We start from the raw sequence: 12,668 nt of genomic DNA, 5'->3' as shown, positions 1-12,668 counted from the left end.
AGAATTACCCCATGAAAAGAGCCCCTCCACTCATCTTCTCCATTTAACCTACAGCTGCGGAGGAGGTAAAGAAAGAGACATTGAGAGAGACCACTCTCACTATCAGATGTCTCAGCTTATGTTTCTTGAGCTCAGATACAGGAGATTTTTGTGTGGTGTCCAGTCTCCCTGGTGGAGAGTGAGCTCTTTGAAAAGACTATTATTGACTGCTGGGCGAAAGATAAGGTGAAGGCAAAACATGTGTACTGCCAGATAAAATGAGTACGACACTGATATGTCTAAGCAGTGTCTTCACTTTCATCTGAATGATGGTTTTTAACAATAGTTTTTAGAATGTGTGTTTTTGTTTTGTTTGCGTTTTGCTTTTCTTTGCTTTGATTTGTCTTTTTGTCTTGTTTTGTTTTATTTTACTTTCGCTTTGCTTTGGTAAGAACGTTTGCTTTTGTTTTGTTTTTGTTTTTTTGTGTTTGTTTTGCTTTTCTTTCCTTTTTTCTTCGTCTTGTTTTATCTTGTTCATTTTGTTTTGTTTACTTTTGCTTTGATTTGGCTTCAGTTTATAAGATTATGTTGTGATCAGAGTACCTGTGTTCCATCTCAGCAATGATCTTTTGAGCCATGTCAGTATGAATCTATATGTCAGTTCAATAAAACAAAACAATGGATTTGTGGGGTACACATTATAACCATTCACACTTTGGCTGAGATTTTGGAAAATCCTTCCGAAAGCTTCTCTCTCTTGCCTCTGGTTCAGTCAAGGACATTCATGTGAACAATTTTATGCATAGTGAATGAAAGATCATTCAGCAAATTTTTTTTTCTTTTTTTTTTTTCTTTCATTGTAATGCCACCGGACCTATTTCCTCTATGGAAATAGCACAGCTAAATATAATACTCTCAGGTGTTACTGTGCAAGCCATATTTAGTGTCAGGATTCATGATGTTTTAGGATCAAGTAAAAGGTTATTGAGTTGAGTGTGCAGCTGGCTTACTGGCTTACGAAGGCCCCCCTATTGTCCAAGACAATAATAAAAGCCCCATGTAGATTAAGATATTTCTTCTTGTATATATATTTTCAAACAGAGTTTACAAAAACTATGATTGTCAATATAGTAAAATAATTAAAGTCGGCATGAAACGGGAGTTGCAATGGTCTGGTCCTCACTATTGTGACTTACAAGTGAAATGGCTTCTTAAATGAGAAATAAATGTAGGATGGGATGTAATCAGGAATTGATTGGATCGTTGGATCATTGTCGCTTGCTATTGCTGCAATCTAATGTGACTGACAGGTTTTCCCGCCCTTGCGTGTCATCGGAGTAGAGAAGAAATGTCGTTGGGGAAGTTGTTTTAATTAAAGATTACCAGGGCACATGAATTAAAAAAAATTAATGGTGTGCACAGAAATAATTTACAGTATATTAAACACTGCAATATTTAAAAAAAAAAAAAAAAAACCATTAAATATGATACTAGTTTGAATGTCTACATCTCAATTCTCAGTAGATCAGCATTTTAATTTTTCTCTCTGCTTAAAATAAAAATGAGTTTAAAGTCATAACCTAGCTATCTTATAATGTATACATAGACATTGTAAATATTACTCTAAATTAGGGGTGTAGCGATATCACAAACCGAACCGAAAGATCACGATACACCACCCACGATACGAATCGCAGAAACTCTCGTCGCGTACCGCGGTACTCACGCCCCCTGCTGCCCATTGTTGAGGTTAATGGCACTTATCTCTAACTAACTATTAATTTAAACAAATTTTTCTTTGCTTACATTTGATTAAATTGTATTAGTAATGACTAATAAGAGCTTTTTAAATTTTGTTCTAAATATTATATTCTAAAGTTACTGTTTTCCAAGTGCATGTCATTTCACGTGACTTGGGAGTGAGCGTCACACTCGGTTGTTAGTATATCCAGGATGGCTGCTTCACATAGTACTGAAATTGCAGATCCCCCGGACACATTTAAGTCTCCTGTGTGGGAACACTTTGGTTTTCCAGTGGAGTACAGGAATGGAATTTGTGTCGTAGACAAAGCGCACACAATCTGTCGTAACTGTTTCACAAAACTCTCTTATACGACAGGAAACACATCTCATGGTGCGTTCACACCAGACACGAATGAAGCGGTAAGCGCGAGTGATTTACATGTTAAATCAATGCAAATTATTAGACATCCTGTGGCACGATTCGCGCGAATGAGCCGACCGCATTTCAGTCAGAATGTGCTGCATGATGGTGTTTTTGAAAAAGAACTTAAAACTTAATTGAACTTCTAAATGTTTCTTAGAGTGGACAAGCCAGTGTTTATTTTTGACTAGAGTACATTGGAGTTTATTTATTTAATTTTAGTTTACTTCAGGTAAGCTGACTTCACTAAAGAGACAAATGTTTATTTCTGTTATCTCATTTTAGTTTACTCTGTTAAGCTGGCTGCGCTAAAGAGAGAAATGTTTTATTCTGACTAGTCTACATTGGAGGTATTTATTTCATTTTTGTTTACTCCGGTATGCTGACTGCGCTAAAAATGTGAAGCCAAAGTTAATAAAGAAAAAGTTAAGTCAAGTTATTGTTATTATTGAGTTAAGTGAATCTATTGTTCCTTAGCATTGCTGGTAAGATGACATGAACCCTACCCCCACAGCAAACCGAACCGAACCGTGGCTCCAAAACCGTGAACCAAACCGAACCGAACCAAACCGTGCCACTGGTGTATCGTTACACCCCTACTCTAAATATTACTCTTGACTACTGAAATGCCAAACAAGCTGTTGATGCAATGTGTATTTGTTGTGTATTTTGTGTGGATAATTTATTTTTTATTTATATCAGAACATAGTAGAAATCCATCATTCGCTTGCTTTATGCTAGAATTTGATTGTATTGTAAATGCTAAGCTCCAGTGTTTTCAGTCAGATATGTGTGTGTGTGAACTCCTCCTCCTGGCCAAGGTCTCATTTAACCACGTGTGTTTACTTGTGGGCGAGTTCAGACGCGTGTGTGTGTGTAGTCCGTTGCGAGTGCTTGCGGTCTATCAGCTGGTTTAACCCAAGTGTTGTGATTTTAGGGTCGTTGAATCCAGGTCTTTGACTCATGACCGTCTTGTGAGGACGCATTGTGTATTCTCCTGGTCTCCTCAGGACAAGCGGACAGGAACTGGATATCTGGTTACATGAAGCATGGGCCAGTCTGGACACATTATGATAAGCAGGATGTGATGTCACACAGAGGAAGCTACTAAAATGTATTGTCTGTTTGAATATGTGTGAGAGGGCATTTATATTTGAAATGTGAACCAAAAGACTGTGACAACATGGAGTTTACATTTTGTTGACGTCCTTCGGACCCACCAGAGTGCATGTGTGCTTTGGACTTAAGTTGCTTTGCAGGCTCATTGTTTGTGTTTTTAGAGGGCCGCTTAAGCCCTGAAATATTGAGATCCACGCTGGCGTGTACCTGCTGGCCCTTCTTCAGAAAAGGTAGGAGAGGGACTCAAAATGAACTGAAACTAACTAAAAACTACCATAAAATGTGTCCTATTCGCTTACCGGTTGTTTCGCGCTGATTTAATTTCCTGTTTTCTGAGTTTATTGTGTATGTGACTAGTTTTGTTTGTCATTGTACTTTTTGGTACCATTTATAGATGTAAATTTGAGTGATTGTAACGGCAAATATTTTATTCCATTACTGTTTATTCCAATTTTCTCTGTTGAGTACTTGATTTTGATTGGTCAATAATGATCAACATCCAGTGCAACCCGACCACTCTCCTGCTTCGTTCTTGGTTTATTTTATTATAATGACCATGTAGTGACCATGTAATGACCTTTACGCTTAGCTGTTCATCATCTAACCAGAGCTGTAGACACATCGTGGGAATGTTTTGGGCTGATTTAGCTGACATGAAAGAGTCAGCCATTGTTGTGTTGACCTTGCAGCTCTGGAATGCTATAGTTTGCCATCATGGATTGTTGTACTTGAAGCTCTTCTGCCAGAGTATCTGACACTATCATAGTCCCCAAGGCCACTCGTCTGGCATGCTTGCAGGAGACATCTGTCTGTCTGAAGTTTTGGTGTCTGGACCTTTTCCTTTATTTCCTCCCAGGAGTCCAACCTCCTGTTAGCATCTGCAACATCCTGCTGTAAATTTTGTTCGGACTGATTGAACAGTCTTCTTTATCAGTGCTTTGCTACCATTCGTTGTGTTCAGATGACATCTCTAAACTGACTTGACTGAGAGCTTTCATTGTCTTGTCAGTGTGTTTTGATTGATCTGTGCACTCTGCAGTGGAAATGAATGTTTGTGCTCTGATTAATGGGTTTTACTTTTTATTCTGAACAAGAAAATTCCATTATGCAGTGATCTGATTAGTATTATTATAAGACCAAACATACTGAAGGCATTGCAAAGCTGATAGTTCATCTTTTTTTACAATAGCTTTCCCATAATCGTTCAGGTTGTATGCACAAACAATATATATATTGTTTACAGATTTAGTCATTGTTGATTTGTATTTGTAGATTATATTCCTTTAAGGCCTCTGCATTGACAATTTTATGTTCTCTTCAGAATATGACAGACAGTTAGCACCCACCAAAGCCATGGCGGCGGCCTATCTGGACCCCAACCTGACCCATGCCCTGAACCAGGGGGTCAAGCCTCGCTTCAGTGCAGGGATGGAGCGGACGGCAGGGGCTCTGGAGCGCGTACTCAGAGTCTTCCACTACTTCGAGAGCAGTAGTGAACCTTGCACCTGGTCCAGCAACATCCGACACGGGGACTCAACCGATGTCAGGGTGAGTCTGCAGATCAGCTGGGTCACCCTCTTAATGTTCTCCAGGATATAGAATACCATATCGGATCATATCGATTGCAGAGAAGAGAAATGCGTTGTCATTGTTCTTATTTATTTTTGGCAAATACCAAGGCTGATATCAGATTTTTACTTACTTGCTGTGTTTGTATGGCAGGTACCAATATTTTCTATTATAATGTTTTAATATGCATGCAGAATTCTATTTGAGAGCTTTTTTTATTGTTATTCTATTTCAAAAACCTTAATAACAAACTAACAATAAACTTATTATTACACAGTCATATTGCTAAATAGATTTATTTAATTTTTTTTCATTCATCATTATTAAAAGCAAATATAAAGTTTTGGTAAAACAATTATTGGCTAATATCTGGAGTTTTATAAATTGCTTCATTATTGTTAATAGGACTATTTGAAGTGACTTTAGTTCTAAATTGGGTATTTGTGTCGGGCCCTATGAAATCAGTTTTATTTTTCCAAAATTACATTTTATTTTTTTCAAAATTCCGTTTTTTCTGTTAAAAAATTTCTGGATTCCATTTGTTTTAATTTTTCTAGACTCTCTTTTAATGGTTAAATTAAATTGTATTAATCAAAAAGCATGTCTAATTTATTGAAATCATGAAACTTATATAATTTAACAGCAATTTATTATAAGTTTAACAAAAACTAAATTAAGGCCCTATGAAATATGTTCAATTCAGTTTCATTTTCACCAAATTCTGTTTTCCATTTATTTTCTGGATTCCATTTCAGTGGTTTCATTAAACTATAACAATCAAAGCATCTCTAATTAATTGATTTTATTTAAACAAAATTATCTATTATTATTTTATTTACTAAATTTTTTTTTCAGAAATACTGTGTTTTGTATTAATTTTTCTGCTAAATGAATTCTGGTAAACATTATTTCTGCTAAATATTCCTTAAAAATAATCATTTAAAAATAAGTTTATTTAGTAGTCATAATATCATATATAGTAATATATTTCTGTCACAGTTTCTTCAAGTTAAATCGGACCTTTATTTTGACGGGTTGCTGTGAAGACCTTTAAGTTCCTGTTTGTATGTGATATGATGATAGGACGATAGTTTCTCAAAAGAAACTGTAAAATGCTCATTAAGTGACTCTCAGAGCAGTTCTAGACATTGTTAATGTGTTTATGTACTCCTATTGGCTGGAAACATCACGAGCGTAATGCGTGCTTCAGTATATGTGTAGTAAACAAAACCGCTCGTCTGTGCCATTCATACACACACGCAGAACATGTAGGATTCTTTTTGACATACTATTTTTGTGGCTTAATATTCACTGACACTAGTCCATATCGCATTTTGATTTAAGTGTACTGGCCAACTTTTGATTTACCCATCCAAAATTTGGCAAAATTCCGTGACATTCCGTGTTATACTGTAAATTCCGTTTTTATGACTCCACTTTAGTGCAACATTAGTCTGACAGTTACACCACAAACATTTCTGTGCAGGACTGCGGATATTTCCTCTGAGCTCCAGGCTTTTCAGCATTATTCAGAATGCAGCTTGCAGTGGCCTAGAACACTCATGGTAAAACCCCTTCAGACAATGGCATGCTATGCTACTCTAAATTATTTAATGAGGTTGGTTTTTGAAGCCAAGTAACTGGGCAACTTCAAAGTGCATTTTCCCGCTTTCATCCTTCACATGGCTGCCATTGTCCCAGTTATCAGCTGTTTTATGCAGGTTTACATCTGATGCGTATCAGGTCTGAACCTCATCCAAACCTGGCCCAAACTAAACAGACCACTGCCACAGAAATGTCACATTAACTCACAGTACTTCAATAAATAAAACAGATTGAATTGACGTCCAAGATGAAATGAATGCAGGTGGTTTTAGTGTGATAAAGCCCTATGATTAAGCCAGGTTTTCTCTTTTTTTTTTTAAATGTTATTTATTTTTTAGACATGTTATATTAGTAGTCTATGATGTCTGTAAGGAGATAGAAAAGATAACGGCCATGACATGTTCATCATGACATCACACACTAATGTGACTTATCAGTTTTTGCCTTATGGCTCATGCATTTTTCAATTTTCATAATAAATTAAATAACAGTTTTTCCATCCTGTTAGACATCATATATTATGCCTCAGCAGACTCTTGAACATCCTGCTCTCTCTTGGCCTTATCCATCTCCTCTCTCACCATCGCTGTCTTACATTGATTTGAACCACAGAACTTACTGACCCATAACATGACACATTAATCAAAGAAAGATTAAACTGAAACTCTTCTGGCTTTGAGCCTATTTTCTTCAGAAAGTTCGCTGACATTTACTCTGAGATATGTCCTGCTTTATATATTTTATGAATTTTATAGAGTATCATGCTGTCACTAAATGCTTTCAGGGCATTATACAGAAGATCGTGGACATCCATAAAGTGAGGTGTGTGTCTTGCTTTGGTCTGCGTCTGAGCCACCTGAGAACAGGTGAAGTTCATTGGCTGCACCCCGACATGGGCGTGTCTCACGTGAGGGAAAGGTACGAGCACAGCCATCCCCAGGACGACTGGAGGTGAGTCACTGTTTTAATGCTCATTTCATTAACTATTAACCATAACAATGGTTTTATGCTTATTTATTTATTAACTGTTTATTTATCAGTCAATAAATAAACAGCACAAGGTTGGTTTCTGTTTTTCAGCCAATAGCAAACAAGGAAATTGTTCAGAAAACCTATACTTTTGTTCAAAACTTTGGGGTTGGTAAGATTTCTAAAACTTTTTGAAGGAAATCACTTATGCTCAACAAGGCTGCATTTATTTTATCATTGCAGTAAAAACAGTACTATTGTGAAATATTATAACAATTTCAAATAATCTTTTAATATGTTTAAAATGTAATTTATTGCTGTCCAAAGCTAGATTTTCAGCATCCATTACTATACAGTTTTCAGTGTTGCATGATCCTTTAGAAATCAATCTGATATGCTGATTTGGTGCTCAAAAAACATTGCTTATTATTATCAATGTTAAAAACAGTTGTGCAGCTTAATATTATTGTGGAAACTGTGAAACATTTTTCCTTGATGCATTACTGTGGTGCATTCTTTGATGAATAGGAAGTTTAGAAATAGAAATCTTTTGTAACATTGTAAATCTCTTCACTGTTACTTTTGATGAATTTAATTAGGGCTGTGCAAATAATCAAATGCGATTATCATGCTTATCTCATCAGTAAAGCCGGTTCTGTGATTAGTAGTAAATCTCCACCTGAGATTTAATTTAATGCATCCTTGCTGAATAAATGTATTAATTTCTTTAAAAAGATCTGACCCCAAACTTTTGAAAGGTAGTATATTTGAAAATAATTAATTCAATATGTTTTCAAAAATAGTAATAGTAAAATAGTAGTAAAAGTTTTTTTTTTTTTTTTGTGTAGTTTAAATGTCTAGTTTACTTTGAATGTGTTCTCATCATATATTTTTATATGCATTTAAAAATAAAAGAAATCAGAACTGTGAGCTTTCTGTAGAGGAAAGCAACTATGCTTTAGATTCTGGTAGTAAAGTTTGCCACCACTTATTTCTGTCATCGTTCTCCCTCTTGCAGTACAATCAAAACACCTCTCACATCTCTTCAATAGCGCATCTAGCACATCTGAGACCACTGTGTGCTGTGGCACATTATTATCTGCTGTATAATTTTCTTTGTCTGATGGTCCCTATTGTCACTGGTGGTCTATTGAAAGAAATGATGGTGGTTCAAGCCGAAGACCATTCAGAAAAGTGTTAAATTATGCAAACTTTCCTTTGTTTAATTGCATAAAATAGGAATCCTGTTCCAAAGTCTTTACATCCAGTATGTACCATGTTATATCTGGGTCATGCCTGTTTTATGAGGGTGACTCTGCACATCGTTCTGTTGCAAAGCATTATGGGAGTGAATGTGCTGTTCATCTGTAGAGGATGAAAGAGTGATATAATGGCTTATGTATAATTCATACAGTGGGGGTGAATAATTCTGCATCACGATGAGGTTGACCCAGTGGGTGGAGCTTCAATATGAATGTGGCTTGTCTTAGTGAGTTTTATCTTAATGAAGCCAAATAAAGCAGTCTGTGCTTAGTTGCTCTATTGTTTATATTCCATTCACGCAGCTGGGTGTCACGAATTCAGCCTCTGTGGCTCCCTCCGCTCACCACCAGAGGGCACCGTCACCTGAGTACTGACCATCATTGGACTTAATTTCCCACATGCCCCGTATCTGTGGCTGATTTCACTCACAGATGTTTCCCATTGACTCTCCTCTACTTAAACTGTTCTCCCAGCTTCCTCATTGCGAAGTCTTGTCTTGCCATGCAAACATTTCCGAGCGTTTATTCCGTGTGTGATTCCCCGTGTGACCTGGACTGTTTACTGGACTCGGATTCTCTACCGCCTGCCTATTCTGTTTCAATCTGCCTTGTCATTTGATTATCCTGTGTGTTTGCCGCCTGACCTGATCTCTAGCCTGAACTCTGACTTTGATTCTGCCTTATCTACGTTGTGTTTGAAGCCCGTGATTGAACTCTGCCTGTTTGACTTGCATTCTGTTTTAATAAAGCTGCACATGGATCCTAACGTCATTGACTCCTCGTTACACTGGGGGCTTGTTTCACCCATCTTCTTTCTTCAACCATTCATTATGAATGAATGGGCTTTTTATGCGTTTACGGGGAAGTCCGCGGTTCAAAGGATGAGCTTGAGTCTGTTTGCCCTCCAGCATGTCTTCATAATGAAAAACAGAACCCTCATAATACATGCAGCATTTGCTTTAAAGCAAGACATTTACCCTCTGCAAATGCAGATCAGCAGGTTAAATTCCTCCTCTTCAGTTACTGCAGAAATGGAAAAGAAACGCATAACTGCAGGCTACCTCTTGTTTTTGATTGTCTATATATGATCATGTTTCCCACATGGAATAATGTTATTATTCAGCACAGCCTAAAGTTAAGTGGGATAAACTGATTTAAACCAGAAATCCCAACTGGTTCTATTGTAATAATTCTACTACGTATTGGTGGGAATTTGTGCTAGTATATGTAGAATAATGCTTGTTCATTAGTTTTACTGGTGATATTTTTATGGGCCTGTTCATGGAGGGACAGCATTTCTACAATTGTATGGATATTGAAGCTGAGGCAAATTTTTGCACTACTCAACTTTTTGTCAAGTCAAATGCTGTAGAGTGAACTAAGAAATGAAAGAAATAGTTGACCCACGAATGAAAATTTGATTAACCTCCTCACCCAGGTCATCCAAGATGTAGATGAGAATTAGCATTACATCACTTGCTCACCAATGGATCTTCTGTAGTGAATGGGTGCCGTCAGAATGAGAGTCCAAACTGCTGATAAAACAACACAATAATCCACAAGACCATTCTAGTCAATCAAACAACATTTTGTGAATCGAGAAACTACTTTCTTTGAAAGAAACAAGTCCATCATTCATTCGTTTTAATTTTAAATCATCGCTGCTTGAAAAAAATACCAGTCCATAATCCATAACACTTTTTCTAGTGAAAAAGTCGACCCTTTATTGTTTTCTCACATCAGAATCCACAGAACTGTTTTGTACTGTTTTTGCTTGTCAACAGTATTTGAACTGTGCATATTTCTCTCCTGATTCAGACAAGACTACTTTTCCACTAGAGAAAGCAATATTACGGATAGAGGACTCCTATTTTGGCCGGAAGCAATGGTTTGAAGTTAAAAAAAAAATTCCACAATGCATTTTAAAACTATCTGAAATTCAGTTTGTCTTCATGTTTTGTGCATTATGTTTGAGGCAGATGGCAGCAAGTTCCAGGTACATCAACCCTAGCCAATTTAGAAAATATTGTTTTGAATGTGTTCAGGCAGGTGCCGCAGCATTCTGGCTTCTGCTCAGGTAGAGGGATGTGTAAAACTAATTTAGCGTAATTGAGAGCAGACAGTGAACCAGCTGTGAGAGAACGGGGTGTGATTTTTACCTCCCAGACAGACAGCTGCTGAGAGCAGCCACTAATACTGCCGTAATTGTGTTGTCTGGCAGTCTGTAGAAGATCTTGTCTCACCGGCATCTCTAATCAGTCACATATGAAAGGCAAGATGAGTAAAAAGTGCCATAATCTGAACCATCATTGTTGTTAAAAATTCAAAACACACAGTGAAGGTGTTCAACCCGAGGGCTTCATTTTCTAAAGCATCTGTTGTGATTGGTCAGGCTGTATGACAGCTGCCAATCATTGATGATCACCTGTGATTGATATTCCTGAGTGTTTTTATTTTGGAGGTAGAGCTGACAGTATGTGGAGTGTGTCTTTTATTAGATAATTTCTTTTCCTCTCTCTTCTCTCTCCAGATATGAGCTACGGATTCGATACTTGCCTAAAGGATTTTTAAACCAGTTTACTGACGACCAGCCAACTCTCAACTACTTTTATCATCAGGTGATGGATAGTTTAATCTAGCAGCCTGTGTACTGCTGCCAAACCTTTTGCTAATGTCTCCCTGTATAGACACTTCTACCTCTCTGCCAACAACACTGCATGGGTGTGTCGCACGAAACCTGTCAAGGACACGCCTGGGGCGTATTTCACCCCAAAATCAAAAGAAGCTATAAATTATACTTAGTTTTACTGTACCTTGTTATTATATTTGGACAATGAAACCTAGTAGCAACAATGTTTTGCAGCTTGATATTATTTCCATGACAATTAAGCATGTTCACTTTGTAGTTCTCAGTGCAAATTGTAAAGTCATGGCTGTCTTTGTTATATTGGTTTCATTTTTGCAGATCTTAATGGCAATAAGATTTTGAGCAAAAATGAGCATCATAATAATGTCACAATGCAAAAAAAAAGAAATAACATAGTCCTACCATAGGTTTCTCATTCTTCATGCAATATTGTGTATATTTTTAATTTTATATTGAGTATTTAATTTATTTTTGTGTTATTGTTATCATTTTGGGGTAAACTATGACCCATTTTCGTGAGATTCACCCACACACTGCATTAACCAAAGAAACTGAAAGGTGGTTCAGTGTTCAAGGCTCAGAGTCCGTAACTGGTTTGATCCCTGCCAGGTTACAAAGATCAAACCATAAGCTCACAATCATCATTGTAAAACACTTAACTGACAGGTGACTGACCCTCTAATAATGTCTCTGCTCTATGTCGTCGTCACATGAAAGTTAAGGAAACCAAAATTCCACCCGGTCCTTCAACAGTAATGAATATGAATAAGAAAATGTTATTTAAATGAATTTGTGAGGACAGTACATTGGACTACATCAAACTTCATTTTTTTTTCATGACTAGCAAATTAGCTCTGTATTACTGTGTTTGTTGCAAATTGAAACACATATTATTAATTTTTTTATTTTATTTGACATACAGTATTGGTCTGTTCCAGAGGAGTGAAATGATAAATTCTGTCATTATCCACTCTGTATGGTCAGTATTGTTGTGCCTTTCTCCTTGCCTAGCTTAAAATATATATATATCTATCTGTGCCCAGGTGAAAAGCGATTATATGATGGAGATTGCCGATCAAATTGATCAAGACATAGCACTTAAACTAGGCTGCCTTGAAATCAGGTATGTGTGATACACAGTATACACTGTTCAAGGTTTGGGGTCAGTAATTCATCAAAGAATCTTGAAAAAACATATAGCTGTTTCTACAAAAATATTAAGTAACATTGATAATAAAAAAAGAAATGTTTCTTGAGCAACGAATCAGCATAATAGAATGATTTCTGAAGGATCAAGTGATACTAAAAACTAGACACAGAAAGCTGAAAATGTTTAATTAGAACAAGTTTTCAC

At 36.7% G+C, this 12,668-nt stretch overlaps 1 protein-coding gene across 5 annotated transcripts in view; it reads left to right on the top strand.

The window, feature by feature from the left end:
* Nucleotides 1–12,668, top strand: part of LOC306877536 (focal adhesion kinase 1-like) — a 65,290-nt gene that overhangs the window by 16,429 nt on the left and 36,193 nt on the right. For 3 of the 5 annotated variants that reach the window (XM_079429357.1, XM_079429356.1, XM_079429354.1), the window contains 4 exons: nucleotides 4,584–4,810; nucleotides 7,221–7,387; nucleotides 11,198–11,285; nucleotides 12,358–12,437. In XM_079429357.1, the coding sequence (XP_079285483.1) occupies nucleotides 4,616–4,810; nucleotides 7,221–7,387; nucleotides 11,198–11,285; nucleotides 12,358–12,437 (530 nt within the window). In that variant the 5' untranslated portion in view covers nucleotides 4,584–4,615. Of the gene's footprint in view, nucleotides 1–3,001; nucleotides 3,493–4,583; nucleotides 4,811–7,220; nucleotides 7,388–11,197; nucleotides 11,286–12,357; nucleotides 12,438–12,668 lie in introns of those variants that run through there. The other 2 variants (XM_079429355.1, XM_079429353.1) reach the window with 2 other exon arrangements.

This window comes from Barbus barbus, assembly GCF_936440315.1.
Source record: "Barbus barbus genome assembly, chromosome: 12".
Classification (NCBI taxonomy): Eukaryota; Metazoa; Chordata; class Actinopteri; order Cypriniformes; family Cyprinidae; genus Barbus; species Barbus barbus.
This window is presented reverse-complemented; position numbering and strand designations above follow the sequence as displayed.